The sequence below is a fragment of the Meriones unguiculatus genome, chromosome 10, assembly GCF_030254825.1.
Source record: "Meriones unguiculatus strain TT.TT164.6M chromosome 10, Bangor_MerUng_6.1, whole genome shotgun sequence".
Lineage (NCBI taxonomy): Eukaryota > Metazoa > Chordata > Mammalia > Rodentia > Muridae > Meriones > Meriones unguiculatus.
Window position 1 is genome coordinate 3,860,189 of NC_083358.1, and position 15,998 is coordinate 3,876,186.

The following is a 15,998-nucleotide window of genomic DNA, read 5'->3' on the forward strand; positions in this document are numbered from 1 at the left end:
TATAGTTGATGAAACTGTTTTAACCCATTACTGTGGATATTGGCAGCTGTGCCAAGATGTGGGTGAATAAGCAGAGAAGGGCAACTTTCCTTCAGGTCGCCCCACCCCAGCCTGTGAGCAGGTCTGGGTCACGTGCCTGTCTCTCTGCCAACACGCGGGCTGGGCCCACCCTGAGCTGTCCCAGGCTGTGCTGAGCTGCAGAGTCCAACAGGGTGAGCACAGCCTTCCTAGAGTCCCCTGAATAGAGACCTGCTGGAGGGACACAGGGACCCACTGGGCTTGCTTCTGTCTCTCTGACTCCCTTCCTGGTACTGGGCTGTCACCTGTGTCGTCACGCTGCCTGGACCACAGTGACCCTGTGCTGGCTCTAAGGGGCTTCACACATAGGTGGACAATTTCCGCTGTGATGCTAAGTGTGGTTGGTGAGCTCAGGGCTGACAGGGCGCTGGGGTGTCAGGACCTGTCCTTCAGCTCTCACTCCCTCAGGAAGCTAGAGACCATGACGGACTGCCAGGGGCTTGTCTGTCTCTCCCTGTGGTTGAATGTGCATATGCCAGCCCTTTACTTAAAGAGTGAACGTAGCATAAAAAAAAGGGGTCCTAGCTCGATACTCTGGTAGGCCCAGATCAGAGTCAGTAGCAAGGCAGTTGCTTGAGCTATACCCCAGCCCCCATCCTAACCAGAGTGGCCTTCTGTCTGTGCCTGAGGCTGCAGCCTGCTGCAGGGTGATTGTGAGTGGCGTGTGGTTCAGTGGCACTGGAAAATTAAGACCCTGGCAGTGTAGGGCTGGTCCTGGGAACGTTCCTGATTGCGTGTTTTGGATTTCTAGATTCTGTCCCCTCTGGGGCGAATTAATGAAGCCGTAAATGATCTCACTAAAGCTATTCAGCTTCAGCCCTCCGCACGGCTGTACCGACACCGGGGGACCCTGTACTTCATTTCTGAGGTGACTGCCCCACGATGATTGGCCCACGCCTCACTTCCCCATCTCCTCAGGAGCCACCCTTCTGCCGAGCAGGCTCAGTTCAGTGTCTTCGCCACAAGGCGGCTGTGACAGCACTGTCTTTGGCAGAGACTAAACGTAGGGGAGAATACTGGGCCAGCCGCGCGTCCGTGTTGGTCGTCAGCAGCATCACGTTCTAGACTGGCACGGAAAGGTTGCAGTGGCGCATAGCTCCTGCTTGGAGGCACAACCCGAATGCATCTGCTTCTCCGCCTGAGAGCTGTGGTCTGAGCCCGTGAGGCTCCCCCACCCTTGTTTACATGACCTGAGTCCAGCCAGACTCTGTCTCTCTCACAGTGGCCCCTAGAGCACAGGTGTCTGTGAGCGTGCAGTACGCTAACAGTGCATGTAGACACCAGCGAGTCAGCTCAGCACGCAGTGAGGTTACACCACAGCCTGGTCATTGCACAAGTGTCCAGTGTGAGCAAAAGCGGTCTCATTGCTATTTGAAAGGACACTTTTCCTGTGGTTGAGATGGAAGGCCCCAGAGTAGGCCTCTGTGCACACCGGTTAGCAGTTAGCTGGGCGAGGACTGCCAGTGTGGCTGGACAGCCTGGCTGTGGCATTCCCTTCCAGGCCAAAAGTACCAGGTTGCGTTGAGGTTTTCTCTCTGCCCGTCCACAGCCGAAAGCATCCAATTTCTAACAAACAGCACCTTACCTCTCCTCCTCCTTTCCCTAGGACTACGCGACAGCCCACGAGGACTTTCAGCAGTCCTTGGAGCTGAACAGAAACCAGCCCACAGCCATGCTGTACAAAGGCCTAACTTTCTTTCACAGAGGACTTCTGAAGGTGAAGCTGCCTGCGCTGCTGTGCCCACTGCGCTGGTGGGGAGGGGCCTGAGCGGAGCTGATCTCAGGGTGGTGCGGCTGGTTTCTTAGCTCTGTGTGTGTGTGTGTGTGTGCTGGTGGGGAGGGGCCTGAGCGGAGCTGATCTCAGGGTGGTGCGGCTGGTTTCTTAGCTCTATGTGTGTGTGTGTGCGCGTGTGTGTGTGTGTGTGTGTGTGTGTGTGCGTGTGCGTGTGCGTGTGCGTGTGTGTGTGTGTGTGTGTGTGTGCGCGTGTGCACGCACACTCGTCCATCATGAATGTGTGTGCATGCATGTTCACTTCATTTGCAGGGAAGGGGGACTTGGATTGTGCCAAAATGACATCTCAGGTGCCTTAGCTGCCTCCTTGAGAATGCAGTCTGCGGGACTGTGCTCTCGGTTGGTCCTTACATGGAGGGCTAAGCGGGAGGCAGCTAAGGTAACTAAGGAGAGAGTCAAAAGGCTGGCTGGCTGCTGGTAGGTCTTCCTCTGGAGCAGCGCTGGCCGCGCTGGCCAAGCGTAAGGGTCAAGAGGAGCTATGGCTTTGGGGAAATCACAGTGGGCACCCAGTCTGTAATCGGCTCTGACTGTGGCCCGGGTGAGAAGCGTGGGAGCCTGGATGGGAGGCCCTTGTAGGTCCCCACGGTGGCTGAGAAGATGTGACCCAGCTGCTGGGTCCACATGAGCGGGAGGGACATGTTGCTGAGGCTGATGATGTGACAAGTGTGACCAGTGTGACCATGGGCCAGGGAACAGGGCAGTAGGACGGGTAGGACACTAGAAAAATTCAAGCCACTTGACCTGATGAGGGGTGTGTGCGTGCGTGTGTGTGTGTGTGTGTGTGTGTGTGTGTGTGTGTGCATGTGTGTGCCGCGCGCGCGTGCACGTGTGCTCGTATGCTGCTTCCTCCTGGGCAGGCCATCCCATGTCCTGGTGTCTCTGTGGTCCCTGCTGCAGCAGGCTGTACCTGTAGCCGGGCCATAGCCTTGCTGCCTCTCTCCCTGGGCCCCAAGTACCATTGGAGCCCTAGTACAGGGTACTCAGGCCACTAGATGAAGGCCAGGCTGTCCTGAGCGCACAGCCAGCTGCCGTGCTGGAGAGCGCACTGTGCCGTGAAGCAGTCCTGTTCAGAGAGGGCGGTCATGAACCCAGTGTCCAAGACTGCATGGGATGGGGAGCGTCCCTCTCACCACACGGCCGTGCACACTGCCCCCCACACCTGTTCTCTGCACCAGCTGTTCCTCCTTAGACCTGCCGTCCAGAGCTCTGAACTGCTCAGGGGAAAGCATTCGGTTTGTTCTTGCCCCTCACCGTGTTGATGGCCCCTGCAGGCCCTGCCTGTGTTAGCTCTTACAGGCCATCACAGAAGCCTGGCAGAGCTCAGAGGCTGGACGTTTGGCCCATGCCAGTGCTGGCCCGTCCTGTCTGAGGACCAGAGACGCTGTGCAGTTTAGTATCTGAGGGACCCCAGAGCCGCCGCTGCCACCTGCAGGGAGGGCTGCAGATGTGTTTGCAGATGGCAGATTGTCTGGGCCACAAGTAAGTCCTCGGTGTTGAGGACGGTTCTTGTCGACAGCCTGTGTCCAGAGGTGAGATGGGCAGAGCATGAATGTGGCCTTAGGGCTCTGGCTGCGCCCTTGCTCTGAGCTCTGCTAACTCCCCGCCGGACACGTAGCTGACTCCATAGTCTCCAGACTTACCAGCTTCTCACATGCCCATAAAGTAGGCACACCCTCTGTCTCTCCTCACAGTGGCCCACAGAGTTTGATAGCCCCATGAGAAAAGCTTTATTACAGTTATTTTATCAGGAGAAAGTTCGTCTGTGTTTTATAGGTGCTTTTTACAAACTCCCATCCCGCTGAAAACCAGAAGACAAAGAATTTTGCCAGTTCTGTGTATGTTCCTCACATCTCATGCCCAGAATGTCCGAAAGCAGGGCTTCCTCTCAGGCGAGGAGCTGCCCGTGGGGGTGTAGGACTCTCTGGGCTGTGCCCACCCGTCCAGCAAGCCCCTTCCGTTTATCTCCTCACAGCCTCTGGAGGTGCAAAGGTTCAGGCCACTGTGCTGCGCTCAGAGGCAGCCCCAGGGAGGAGAAGAGGCAAGGAAAAGTCTGTCCAGTCCACTTTCTGAGTATTTCTTGAAGGGAAGCACGTGCCCGCAAATGCACTCTCCACTTGTTTGATGAATCCAGCTCAGGCGAGAGGCGGGCTTCTGAAACAGGCTCTGAGGCTTGGCTGCGCTGTCACTCTGCGCATCCGAGGCACACTCGGGCAGTGGGAGAAGCCGAGGGGGCTGTTTGTGGTGGTTTGTCTGTCCAAGCAGGTCAGAGGAGCTCGCTGCCTCCCTCTTGTCCCACCGCATCCTTGCTGTGGACAGCAGTCTCTGAATTGAGGCGCTAAAGGGTGTCTGCCGTCCACAGACACGGAGCAGTAGACTCAGCAGTGGCCTTGGGCCGACGTTTACTTCAAGGGGTCTGTTCAGGCCAGGGGCGATCTAGAAATTGGTTAGGTGACTTTTTTATTTTGTAAGTGCTGGAAGGATATTCAACATTTTAGAGCTTTTTATTATGTAATTTGTTAAAGAAAGGGCTTGACTGCAGCTCAAGTCGGTGTTCAGCTTGTAATCTTGTTACCTTGGCTGCTGCGCATGAGCACCACGGCTTCCTCGTGTGAGCGCCACCGCTCCTGGCCAGGCCCGTCACACAGCTGTACAGTGTGCCGGATCTAGCCCTGGGGATTCAACAGCAGGAACTTTCCATCCATTTAGTCCACGTCATAGGGATGTTGTAAGCTCTCCCCACTAAGCCGTCTGTTGTTGGGAGCACGGAGGGCGGTGGTGAGGGAGTGGATGGCGGCCCTGGCAGGCTGAGGGTTCTGAGGCGGTTTATCTGCGTAGAGGTCGCCTCATGTGTGCTCGTCTCTTGTTCCCAGCGGCTTAAGGTCTTGATTCTGCTCTGTCCCTCTTTGGCAGAGTGAGATAGAGAGCTGAGCAGTGCTTAGACAGGAGCCCTGAAACCAAAGCCTTAAAAGCTGAAGAGAATCAGACTTTGAAGAAGTGTGGCGTCCACACATGCTGTAAGTGGGGTGGGCAGCGGATGCCCACTGGGCACCTCCCCTGGATGTCCACAGACACGGCAGGCTCAACATGACCCAGCCCCCTCTCCCTATATCCCCGTGCTCCTCAGCGGCCACACCCTCGTCCAGTACCGCCTAGTACCGCCCTGTTCTTCTTCCTCCCCTCAGCGCCACCAGACTCTGGCTGTTTGCCTTCAGAAATGTCCCTGAACCTGACCCTTCTCTCTCCTCAGGGACACTCACCTTGAGCTTTTATTGTCTCATGCCCACTGACCCAGCCTGGGTCCCGCTTCCCTGCTCTACCCCCGACTGCTGCTCTGCCACAGTTGCCGTCCTGTTCCCAGGGCCTGGGATACCTGGGCAGGCACCAGCTAGGTTCCATTCTATCTGTCTCCACTCACATCCTTGTGCACTGTTCTGAATTCCCACTACTCCTGTCTCTGAGCTCCGCACGGTGTTGTTTCATCCCTAGACCCCGGAGCTGATCCTTCCTTCTCCCTGTTCCCAGGGCCTCCCTCCTGTGTCATTCTAGCTTGTAGCATTGGTGCCAACAACCCATTTCACAGTTGGCTTTCTGTTCTGAATTGACTGGGTGTTCTTAGAGGACACAGGGAATGGCTGCTCGTGTGCCCGCCCCTCACACTGCTCTGGTACATGGTAGGCATGCACTGTGTGTTTGCTGAGTAAAACTATCATTAAAGTCCTAGAAGGTTAAGGCTGGGCACTTCAGGAGTACGGTCAGAGTCATGGGGCCCTTCAGCGGTTGATCATCCCCACCATGGCTTCAGAAGAGGCTGAAGCTGCTCTCCATCTACGGAGAGCCTGGATGCAGAGACAGATGGCTTTCGAAGGCTTGCGGTTATGCCTTGAATGAGTGCCTACCGTGTGCAAGGCCTGGGGCACTCCTGCCAGCATCTGACTGAACAGACACGATGTGTCTAAAGCCAAGTCTTCTGGTTGCGACGGCGACTTAGTGCCATTAGTCCTGTCCCTGGAAAGGGTGACATGTCTGTGACTTTTTATTACCCTGACAGTGACATGATGTGCAAGTGCAGGTGTAGTGGGTGCCCGTGTTCAGGCTGTGTAGCCGTGAGCAGAGTGGTGCCCTCAGGTAGTGGTTCTCACATGAGGTAGGTGCAAAAGTGTGCTCCGGAGTCCCCTCCGTGGCTGCAGCACCCCAGCCCAGCTGTGCCTGGTGCCCCAGCGTGCCCAGTGCCCAGCCCTGGGTGGGCTCTTTTTTACACCACTTTCCTGGTGATCCGAGGAATCCTGACCACCAACCCAGGAAGCCCTTTTTTTTACTCTATCTTGTTGACTCAGTTTAAGTGCAGCAGGCTGTCCTTTGGAATAATCTCAGGGCTGTTGAGTGTTTGGCTCATTGGCCTGTTACAGATGGAAGAAACGATGTCCTTATGAAGGTGAAATTGTTAGCACTACGGGTTCTGCCAAGATAGATGGAACAGCAGCTCTGTCACACTTTGAGAGGCGCAGCCTGAGGCCGTCTACGGGTATACGTGTGTGTGCCGTTAGGAACACAGCCTCCCAAAGCTCTGTGCATTGCCTGCCTCTTGCCTGGCCTTATTTAGGATAAGCCTGCCAGAGCCGGGCTCGGCATGTATGTAACCTTTAGCAATGTGAGTGCAGACATGTGAAGAGCCTCTTCTTCGTGCCTTCCCCAGGAAGCCATCGAGGCCTTCAAAGAAGCGCTGAGACAGAAAGTTGACTTCATTGATGCGTACAAAAGTCTGGGACAGGCCTACAGGTGAGTGCCGTGGGCTGAAAGGAGGCCAAGACGGTAGGTTTGAAGGCATTGCCACGCCCGCTGGCGTCTGTTCTGCGGTGTGAGGGAACCCGTAGCAGGACCCACATGGCACCTGCATATTCAAGCACAGCTCTCTGAGGGTGTCAGTGCCCGTAGACTGGTGTTGTGCCTGGGTGATGGACACTGTCACCACTTGCCAGGCCATGCGGTAGGGAAGTCCCAACCGTGGGAAAGTCAGTCCAATTCCATAAGCTCTGGCCAGCCCTCACCTCGTGGTTCTGGGCATTGCCTCCCTGTCAGGGTATTTCAGCTTTGAAAAGCAGTGTCACTGTGATCAGAAAGGCAAGTGGCCTGGCTAACAGTGAGGACGCATGAACTCTGCAGCTAAGCCAGTGTAGGCCTCTAGGCCTCTTGCCTTTAAAGGAGCCGTTCATTGTGGCTGCAGGGGAAAGGCTGTTAGAGAGCCAGGGAAGCCCCGCCCCTCAGGTGGAGAGCTGCTTTGTGGGATGGATGGTCTGAGAAGGCTGGCACCAGCTGGGGAGATGCCTATGCTTCTGTGGGGCTCAAGGTGACGTTTGGCCCCCTGCTCCACAGGACGGTTAGATACACAATGAAAGTAGGTTGGAAACAACCATAAAATGAGTGCAGAGATGTCAGGAAGCTGTGTTTTTAAAAATATTCCTCATTTTTAGAAAATTGGCATCTGGACTGTTTCCATTCACTAAAGTAACTTACTTCAGTGACCAGAGAGCTACAGTTTTAATCCTCTGGATTTGACATTTTTATGACTGATCCGTGCACGTTTTCCCCAGCGTGGGAGGAGTGTTTGCATCCATAGCAGTCTAGAGGTTGGTACGGGTGCACTAGAGAGGACTTTGAATAAGCATTTGGAAATTGCTGATTGTGGAAATCAGTAAGTCACTTTTTCGTAGAGAAACCAAAGAATGTGAGTGTCCTGCAGTGGGTTAGATTCCTAAGTGTGTGAAGACACTGTGGCCGTGCCTGAGGTGTCCCCAGCAGAGACACACCCCCTGGGGCTCCCCGCGCTGCACTCCGTGCTCATCGCGGTGTTCAATCCTTAGAGAGCTGGGGAATTTCGAGGCGGCCACCGAGAGCTTCCAGAAGGCCCTGTTGCTCAACCAGAACCACGTGCAGACCCTGCAGCTCCGGGGCGTGATGCTCTACCACCACGGCAGCCTGCAGGAGGCCTTGAAGAACTTCAAGGTGAGCCTCACCACAGCCCCGGCCAGGGCTCTTGCGAGGTCTTCAGAGAGTGCAGCAGAGCTAGCTGAAGGGGCCACGGCTACCAGCACAGGCCACGCACAAAAGGAATCTGGACGTGGTGTGCTCCTTCAATCCCAGTACCTGGGACGCACAGGCAGGTGGCTCTGTGAGTTCAAGGCCAGCCTGGGCTACAGAGTGAGTTCTAGGCAAGCCAGGGCTATATAGTGAGACCCCGTGTCTCAGAGAGAGGGGGGAGGGAGATAGACACAGAGACAGACAGACAGACAGACAGAGACAGAGAGAGTAAACACTGTCCTGGCCTCTCGACTAACTTAGAAACCTCTGTAGCTGACTAACCTTCCAGGAAGGCTTCCGGGTTGAAGGAGATGCTGTCCCACCCCCGTGACACTGATGCCGCTTGTGTCTAATGCAGCGCTGCCTGCAGCTGGAGCCGTACAATGAAGTGTGCCAGTACATGAAGGGGCTCAGCCACGTGGCCATGGGGCAGTTCTATGAGGGGATTAAAGCTCAGACGAAGGTCATGCTGAATGACCCCCTCCCCGGCCAGAAGGCCAGCCCGGAGTACCTACGGGTGAAGTATCTCCGAGGTAAGCAGGCAGTGGTGGGCACGTCCACTTCCACGCCCAGAGGTGGTCGCCCTGCTGCTTCTGTGAGGGAGTGGGGTGGGGCCATCCTGTCCTCAGCGTGTCTTGCTCTTGGAGGTTTCGGGACCAGGGCCCCAGTGTCTCCCGAGACAGGCCTGCTGCTCTGTCTCCCTTCCCTGCAGGAAGACACATTGCAGCGGATGTGAATCCTGTGGGTGGCATGTCTGTGCCCTCTCATTTCGCTTCTGAAGGACAGGGAGTACCCACGTTGGTTGAGGTCACCGTTGAGTGTCACCTGGCCGCTCACTTATGTCATATCCTCCTGTATCAGAAAGGCACAGTTTGGTGAGACAGGAAGCAATTCTCGGGTTAGCACACGCTTGCTGCTTCTCCATCTCCATCTTCAGTGAACACGTGCGTGGGCCTTCCAAAGCATCCCTACACACATCTTCCTATGTACACATACAAACCTTATATAGACACACACATCTTCCTGTGTAAACACACACACCTTATGTACACACACACATCTTCCTATGTACATACATAAACATACCTTCCTATGCACACACACATGCTTTACTGTGTACACACAGACACACACACACCTTCCTGTATGCTCCCATAAACATCTTCCTGTGCGTACACACATCTTCCTGTGCGCACGCGCGCACACACACACACACAAACATGCACATTACTATACACACACACACACACACACACACACACACACATGCACATTACTATACACACACACAGGCACCTTGCTGTACACTCACATAAACATCTTCCTATGTATGTACACACATCTTCCTATGTTCACACATACCCGCACATACACACACACACACACACTTTTTCCTGTGTGCACACATAGCTCTTCCAGCTTACATACATGTTGTCTTAGGGTTTCTGTTGCTGTGATGAAACACTGACCACAAGCAGCTTGGTGGGGGCAGGGCTTATTTTGCTCACATGATAATGGTTGTCACTGGAGGAGGGCAGGGCGGGAGCCTAGGGTGGGAGCTGATGCAGACGCCATGGACGGGCTGCTCAGGCCTGCTCCCCAGGGCTCACTCAGCTGCTTTCTGACACACCTCAGGACCCCACCCTGGGGTGGCATCGCCCACAGTGGGCAGGCTCTTCCACATCAGTCATGATTAAGGAAATACCCCACAGACTGACGTTATTGAGAGAAGACCAGCCCGTGATACATGCACTTTCTAACATACACACAGTGTGTCCCGGTGTGTGTCTTCCCGCTCACTTAGGAAGGTGTTTCTGCTGTCTGCAAACCCACGTATTTTGCCTTTGTTTTTATGAACCCTTGAGAGCATTGTTGTAAAGCAAGTGTGTAATCCTAAGTTAGTAATAGCGATATCAAAATAGGAAAGCACAGGGCATGCAAGGGGTCTCAGTGGGTAAAGACAGCTGGCACCTGAGCCCAGTGCCAGGGTGCACAGCATGGAGAGAAAGGTCTGAGCCCTACCGTGTGTCCTCAGTCCTCCACACACTGGTGCACACACAGGCCACCCCCAAGTTAGTAAAATGAAGAAAACATCTAAAAGAAATGTAAAATCCAGCAGGTGGAGATCATTTTAATGATTTTTTAATTCAATAAAAATAAATTTAATTTAATAAAAATTCTTATTTTTAAATTCAGCATATAATTAATAGAGAGCTAGAGGCTTTTGTTCGTGTTTTGGGTTTTTTTTGTTTTGTTTTTTTGTTTTTGCTTGTGTGTGTGTCTTTTTGAGATAGCATCTCATCTTGTACCCCAAGCTGGTGATCCTCCTGTCTCAGCCTTTGAGTGAGGAGATTACATGCATCGCCACCACAACGGGCCTGCTTGGAAATGCCCTGGCTTAGGTCTCAGGAGACAGTTCAGTGGTTGAGAGACCTGACTTTAGTTCCTGGACCAAACACGTGTGGCAGCTCAGAGCCACTGTGAGCAGCCCCATGGAGTCCAGCATCCCTGTTTTCCAAGGGCACCTGCACTCCTGCATGTGTCACGCTCAGACACTCATACACACACACACATACACACACTCATATATACACTCACAGACAAGTAGTCATAAATGAATACACAAACATACATATTTGTGTTCACACACACATCCTTATACATACATACACACATACGCAGTCACATGCACATCCTCATATATATAAACACACACACATACTCGTGTTCACACACACATCCTCATACATACATACATACATACGCAGTCACATACACAGTCATATATATATGTATATGTGTGTGTGTATATATATACATATATATATATGTATATATACACACACACACTCACAAATAATTTTAAAAGTAATAAAATTTTTTGAGACAGGGTTTCTCTGTGTAGCCTTGGCTGTCCTGGACTCACTTTGTAGACCAGGCTGGCCTCCAACTCACAGAGATCCACCTGCCTCTGCCTCCTGGGTGCTGGGATTAAAGGCATGTGCCAGTGTGCCCAGCTCAAAAATTTTAAAACTGTTTCATCCATGATTTTTGACTCCAGTGTGTGACCCCTGGGGTGTGGGTGTATGTTACACCACAGGACATCTCAGTTTGGCTGTGACTTTTTATTAGCCATATTTGACCTTGACCAGACTTTGGGCTTCATAGACGTCATGGTTGGAAGAACAGGCTGCTGTGTGTGTGTGTTGTCCCAAACACCCCGAACTCTTTAATGACTGACTCAGTTGTCAGCAGCCCTGTGGGCCATCTCCTGGACATTTGCCCTTCACTCCTGGCTTAGCAGAGCTGGAAGCGGGCCGGTGCTCTGGCCTGTTCCCTTCTGCAGGGCTCTGTACAGACATGTAGCTGTCAGTCAGGTCGTGCTGAGCGTGCACAGCCGTGTGACTGTCAGAGCGGACAGAGCCAAGGCTCAGCCTGTTGTGCCGTCGGGCTTCGGGCTCTTTGGCTTGCTTGGTAGCAAGGTCCCTGGGATGTAGCAGCCGCAGGCTGCCCTGTGGGTGCTTGACCCTTGTGCTTCAGGCTGGCAGCGTGCTCCCGTCACCCTGGAGCCACAGCTCGTGAAAGCGTCAGTGTGCTGAGCGTGCTGGCCAGGACTTCCCTGGCTGGGTCTGGCCTCGGCAGCTCCTTTCCCATCTACAGAGTACTCTCGGTACCTGCATGCTCACCTTGATACCCCTCTGACGGAGTACAACGTTGACACAGACCTGCCCGGCAGCTTCAAGGACCACTGGGCCAAGAACCTGCCCTTCCTCATAGACGGCTACGAGGAACAGCCTGGGCTACAGCCGCACATCAAGTGAGTGCGGGGCAGTGTGGGCGCAGGGGGTGCCCCAAGCCCACCCGATGCTCACTTCTGCTTTAACGTTTGTTGTGGGTAGTGCTGAGTGTGCATTCATTTCAGGCTGATTTCAGGCTTAGTGCCTCGGCCTCCCCAGGGCTGATCGTTCTTGTCAGCAAACAACTTCCTGTGCGCTTCCTTGTGCAGTTTGTATGTCACCAGCCCTTCCTCCTGTAAGGCAGCTTGAAGCTTCTCCCAGATGTTATTCTCGGCACTTCTTGCCCCTCCGCATCATGGCGGCTCTGGGCAGCCTTTAGTGAACGCTCTTCTTTGCTCCATGCTGGTGAAACAGGTTGTAAGCAGCTGTGGTAGCACAGTTACAGTCACAGCGCTGGGAAGGAGCAGGGCTCGGGGCCAGCCAAGGTCCGCAGGTTAAAACTGCACTGTTGGGCAGCTTCTGTCAGAGCTGACCAGGGCACGTGCCCTTAAGGGCGGGCGGGTTACAGAACAGACGCAGGGCACAGGCTGACTGCCAGCCAGGTGCCTAGCAGGACCTAGAGCTGAGACATCCCTGCAGCTTGGCATTTCATGGGAGACAGTGTGTCATCTGCCCTGCAGCGGAGAAGGGGGCCTTTAGGAGTTAGTGTGAGCCTGTGTGGGAGGCATCCAGGACCTCCCCAGACATGGTGGCAGGCTCCTTGGAGTAGAAAGCTACCCCCATTTACTCCTGTAGGCCCACATGCTAACAGCACGGAAACAAAAGCCAAACCTCTAATTGCCCGCACCACGAGTACTGGTAGGGAAGGAGCACCTGGCCGCCTTGGGCCTTGAGCGCTTCACATTTGCTTACACTTCCACATCACTGAAAGAAGTCAGGGCAGGAACCTGGGGGCAGGAACTGAGGCAGTGGCCATGGAGGGTGCTGCTGACTGGCTTGCTCACCTGCCTCCGCATAGAGCCTGGGACTACCACCCCAGGGAGGGCACACCCAAAACGGTGTGTGCCCTCCCCATCAGTCACCAAAGAGAAGATACCCTACAGGCTTGCCTGTAGTCTGGCCTTGTGGAGAAGTTTTCTTAAGTGAGGCTTCTTCCTCTCCGATGACTCCAGCTTAGGTCAGGTCGGCAGAGAACTACCCAGCATGGGGGCAAAAGGAGCCAGGCTGAAATCAGCTCAGATCCCTGAGCACTGCGTAAGTGTTAAGAGACATAGGTGGGCAAGGCGTGGCTGCTTGCCGGAAGGTGCACTTCGCACTGTCCGCCTGGAGCAGTTTCCAGAGCAAATGCCAACCATGGGGCGTTGGAGCCCACCTGTGCTACTTCCTGGTGTGCTGACCTGCATATGCGAGCAGACGGCGCACAGAGATGGCTTCTGTTAGTGTGTGATGGGATGCCAGGCTGCAGAGGCCGCCTGGTCCTGTGTGTGTCCCGGTTCAGTTCCAGCTGAGGACTGTGCAAGTGTGCGTTTCCCGCAGGGATGTGCTCCCTCAGAGCTTGGAAGGCTACAAGGCTGAAGTGCAGGAGCTGATCTGCGTAGCTGACCGCCTGGGCTCACTGATGCAGTACGAAACACCAGGCTTCCTGCCCAACAAGAGGGTACACAGAGGTATTCTGGGACTCTGGACATTCTGGCTGGGAACAGGGTCTGTAGGCCGGGCTGTCTTCCTTTAGCAATTGTTGTACTCAGCTTTCCACGTGGCCAGAACGGAAATGCGTAGCGTAGTTCAGAGAGTTCTGGAGGAGGGTGCTCCCTCCACCTGGGCCCTTGCAGTCATGCAGATACAGAGCGGGCTCCCACGCCCTCACTGAGAGGCGGGCAGAGCCAGGGCAGCTGTCCTTCCCACAGGAGGGAGGATGGGCTGGGCTCCGGCAGGAAGCAGTGCTGGGTGGCGGCAGCCCAGTCTCGCTGTCTCACCAGCTGCTTCTGGTTCTTTACTGGTCGCCAAGGCTGGAGAGAAAAGGAGAGTTTGCCTCTTGCAGAGGGTTCTGGTGAGCTCTGTCTCGTGTCCCCCCTTAGCCATGGGCTTGGCAGCGCTGGAAGTCATGCAGGCCGTACACCGTACCTGGACCAACTCAAAGGTCCGCATGAATGGGAAGACGAGGCTGATGCAGTGGAGGGACATGTTTGACATCGCTGTGAAGTGGAGAAGGTAACACGGGGGAGGGGCAGCGGGTAGAGCGGGAGAGCGCTCCCGTCCGGCCCTTCCTCACCAAGAGCTCTGAATCCCGACCTGCTTACCGAATGAAGACTATGAATTAAGGTGTTGCGCTTAATTCATAGTTTGCTGGAAATCACTGTTACCTTCATTCTGCAGAGCACACTCCACGTGTGCTCTCGAAATAGGCGTGAGGGCTGCTCAGTCTCCAAGCCCCTGCGTGAGCATGGAGTTTTACCTGAGGTCCTCCGAGTGTCCTTCCTCCCCAGTGGCCCGTGTCCTCCATGCAGGCCTCTCTGGCTCTCCAGCACACACATGCCTGCCCAGGACCTTAGCGCCTGTGCTCACTGTTAGGGCAGAACCAGTTGAAGGGAGGAGGCTTTGCTGTGGCTCGGGGCTTCCATGGTGGTGGGATGGTGTGGCGGCAGGACGAGGCTGCCAGTGCGCATCCAGTCAGGAAGCAGAGATGAGCTGGGGTGCAGCCACCTTCTCCTTCCTGAGTTTGGTCTCCCCGTCAGCTCCTCCTCTCTGAGTCTCCCTGATGGTGTGTTTCCCAGGATGATTCTGACTCCCATTGGCTTGACAGTTCCATCAGCCTTGGCTGGCTTCTCCCAGGTGTGGCAAGCCGGCGCGCTCTTTTCAGAGCCAGTAAGGGCTCCTCCTCAGTGTTGTGAGGCCCCTCTGTAGTTTATCCTGAAGGCTGTGGGTGAGGTCTCCTCCCTCATGCCCCGTGTCTCACAGGATCGCGGATCCCGACCAGCCTGTGCTGTGGCTGGATCAGATGCCGGCGCGAAGTCTCAGCAGAGGGTTCAACAACCACATCAACCTAATCAGGTGCGCGCTTTGTGCCTTGGCCCTGTGTGCGGGAGTGCAGGCGGTGTGAGGTGGGCCCTGGGGCCTCGATGGGCCACACCCAGGCTAGCTCTGCACCCAGCAGCTCAGGGGTGCCTCCCTGCCGGCCCCCGAGGCACACACGTGTGTGCGTGCGGCCGCAGTGCAGAGCACCGCCGAAGGGTGAGCTCGTGAGGTACAGACAAGGGTGTCAAGAAGTCTCGAAAGAGTGTAGGAAGGATTCTCGGGGAGTTCAGTATTTACCGCAGTTCCCTCCTGCGTCTGCCGTGGCCAGGCTCCGCTAAGGCTCAGGCAGTGAGGCCACTCCCGGGTTGGAGAGGTTTGAGAGCCTCTGTCTGTCCTGAGCCTGCAGCTAGGCACCTGGCCTTTCCCTCCCTCATGGGCTTAGCTACCTGAAAACAGGCGTGAGCACGTGCCGAAGAGCCCACATCAGGGACTCTTGCAGTGCTTGCCTGCCAGTTAGTGAACATGGAGATACATTTGGCAGATGTGGTGTTATATCCAGAATAACTCTAGCTCCAGAAACCTGCATCAGGAAGATGTTCCTCTGTCTAACATGTGACATTTAAACTTAGGTTTTAATGTGGACATTTTTTTTTATGCTTTCATTCTTAATTTCTAGAAATCATGTTTCTTCTCCCTTTGTGATTGGCTCCTTTCTGGTTCTCACAGAATGACCTGTGACCCTTTCACTAGATTTAGACAGAGTTGTAACTGAGGCTACCATGTATCCGCTTACGTTCTTGCTGAGTGGTTCTTGAGTCTCGGGGCCTCCTGTCAGGGTTTGATGGAGTACCGAGCAGGGCCCTGGTGCACAGCCTGAGTTGTCTCAAGAGAGACGACCGGCTCCGGCACCAGCCAGGAGGCTGTGACTCGCCCACTAGCTTCCAAGCACGGTGCACTGCAGGAAGTCTCGGGAACTGATTCAGGAACGATAGGTAGAAGCCGAATGGTGAGCTGTTCAGGGGGTCAGCAGGGGCAGATGTGCAGGGTCATGGTGGCAACAGAGGAACGAACAGGTTTGAGAGGGCATCAGGCTGGGAACAAAGGGTCAGAGTCTGAGGACAAGTGTGGAGGTTCGGATCCATGTGGCCTGCTGGGGATGGAAGGCAGCTGCAGATGCCCTGAGGTGTAGCTGGGAACTCGGCATGCCTCAGGGGGCTGCCGGAAGAGCATCAGAGGAGGCCTTTCCACCTAAGATTAGTTGGAGAAAAAGCAAGGGCTGGAAACTGAGGCGCCCTACTGGG

General features: G+C 54.8%; 1 protein-coding gene across 12 annotated transcripts in view; it reads left to right on the top strand.

The window, feature by feature from the left end:
• Nucleotides 1-15,998, top strand: part of Ttc13 (tetratricopeptide repeat domain 13) — a 53,266-nt gene that overhangs the window by 28,095 nt on the left and 9,173 nt on the right. For 8 of the 12 annotated variants that reach the window (XM_021648530.2, XM_021648536.2, XM_021648544.2 and 5 more), the window contains 9 exons: nucleotides 830-946; nucleotides 1,685-1,795; nucleotides 6,564-6,646; nucleotides 7,729-7,870; nucleotides 8,304-8,478; nucleotides 11,606-11,762; nucleotides 13,219-13,349; nucleotides 13,761-13,893; nucleotides 14,641-14,733. In XM_021648530.2, the coding sequence (XP_021504205.1) occupies nucleotides 830-946; nucleotides 1,685-1,795; nucleotides 6,564-6,646; nucleotides 7,729-7,870; nucleotides 8,304-8,478; nucleotides 11,606-11,762; nucleotides 13,219-13,349; nucleotides 13,761-13,893; nucleotides 14,641-14,733 (1,142 nt within the window). The remainder of the gene's footprint in view (nucleotides 1-829; nucleotides 947-1,684; nucleotides 1,796-6,563; nucleotides 6,647-7,728; nucleotides 7,871-8,303; nucleotides 8,479-11,605; nucleotides 11,763-13,218; nucleotides 13,350-13,760; nucleotides 13,894-14,640; nucleotides 14,734-15,998) is intronic. The other 4 variants (XM_021648579.2, XM_060391803.1, XM_021648589.2 and 1 more) reach the window with 1 other exon arrangement.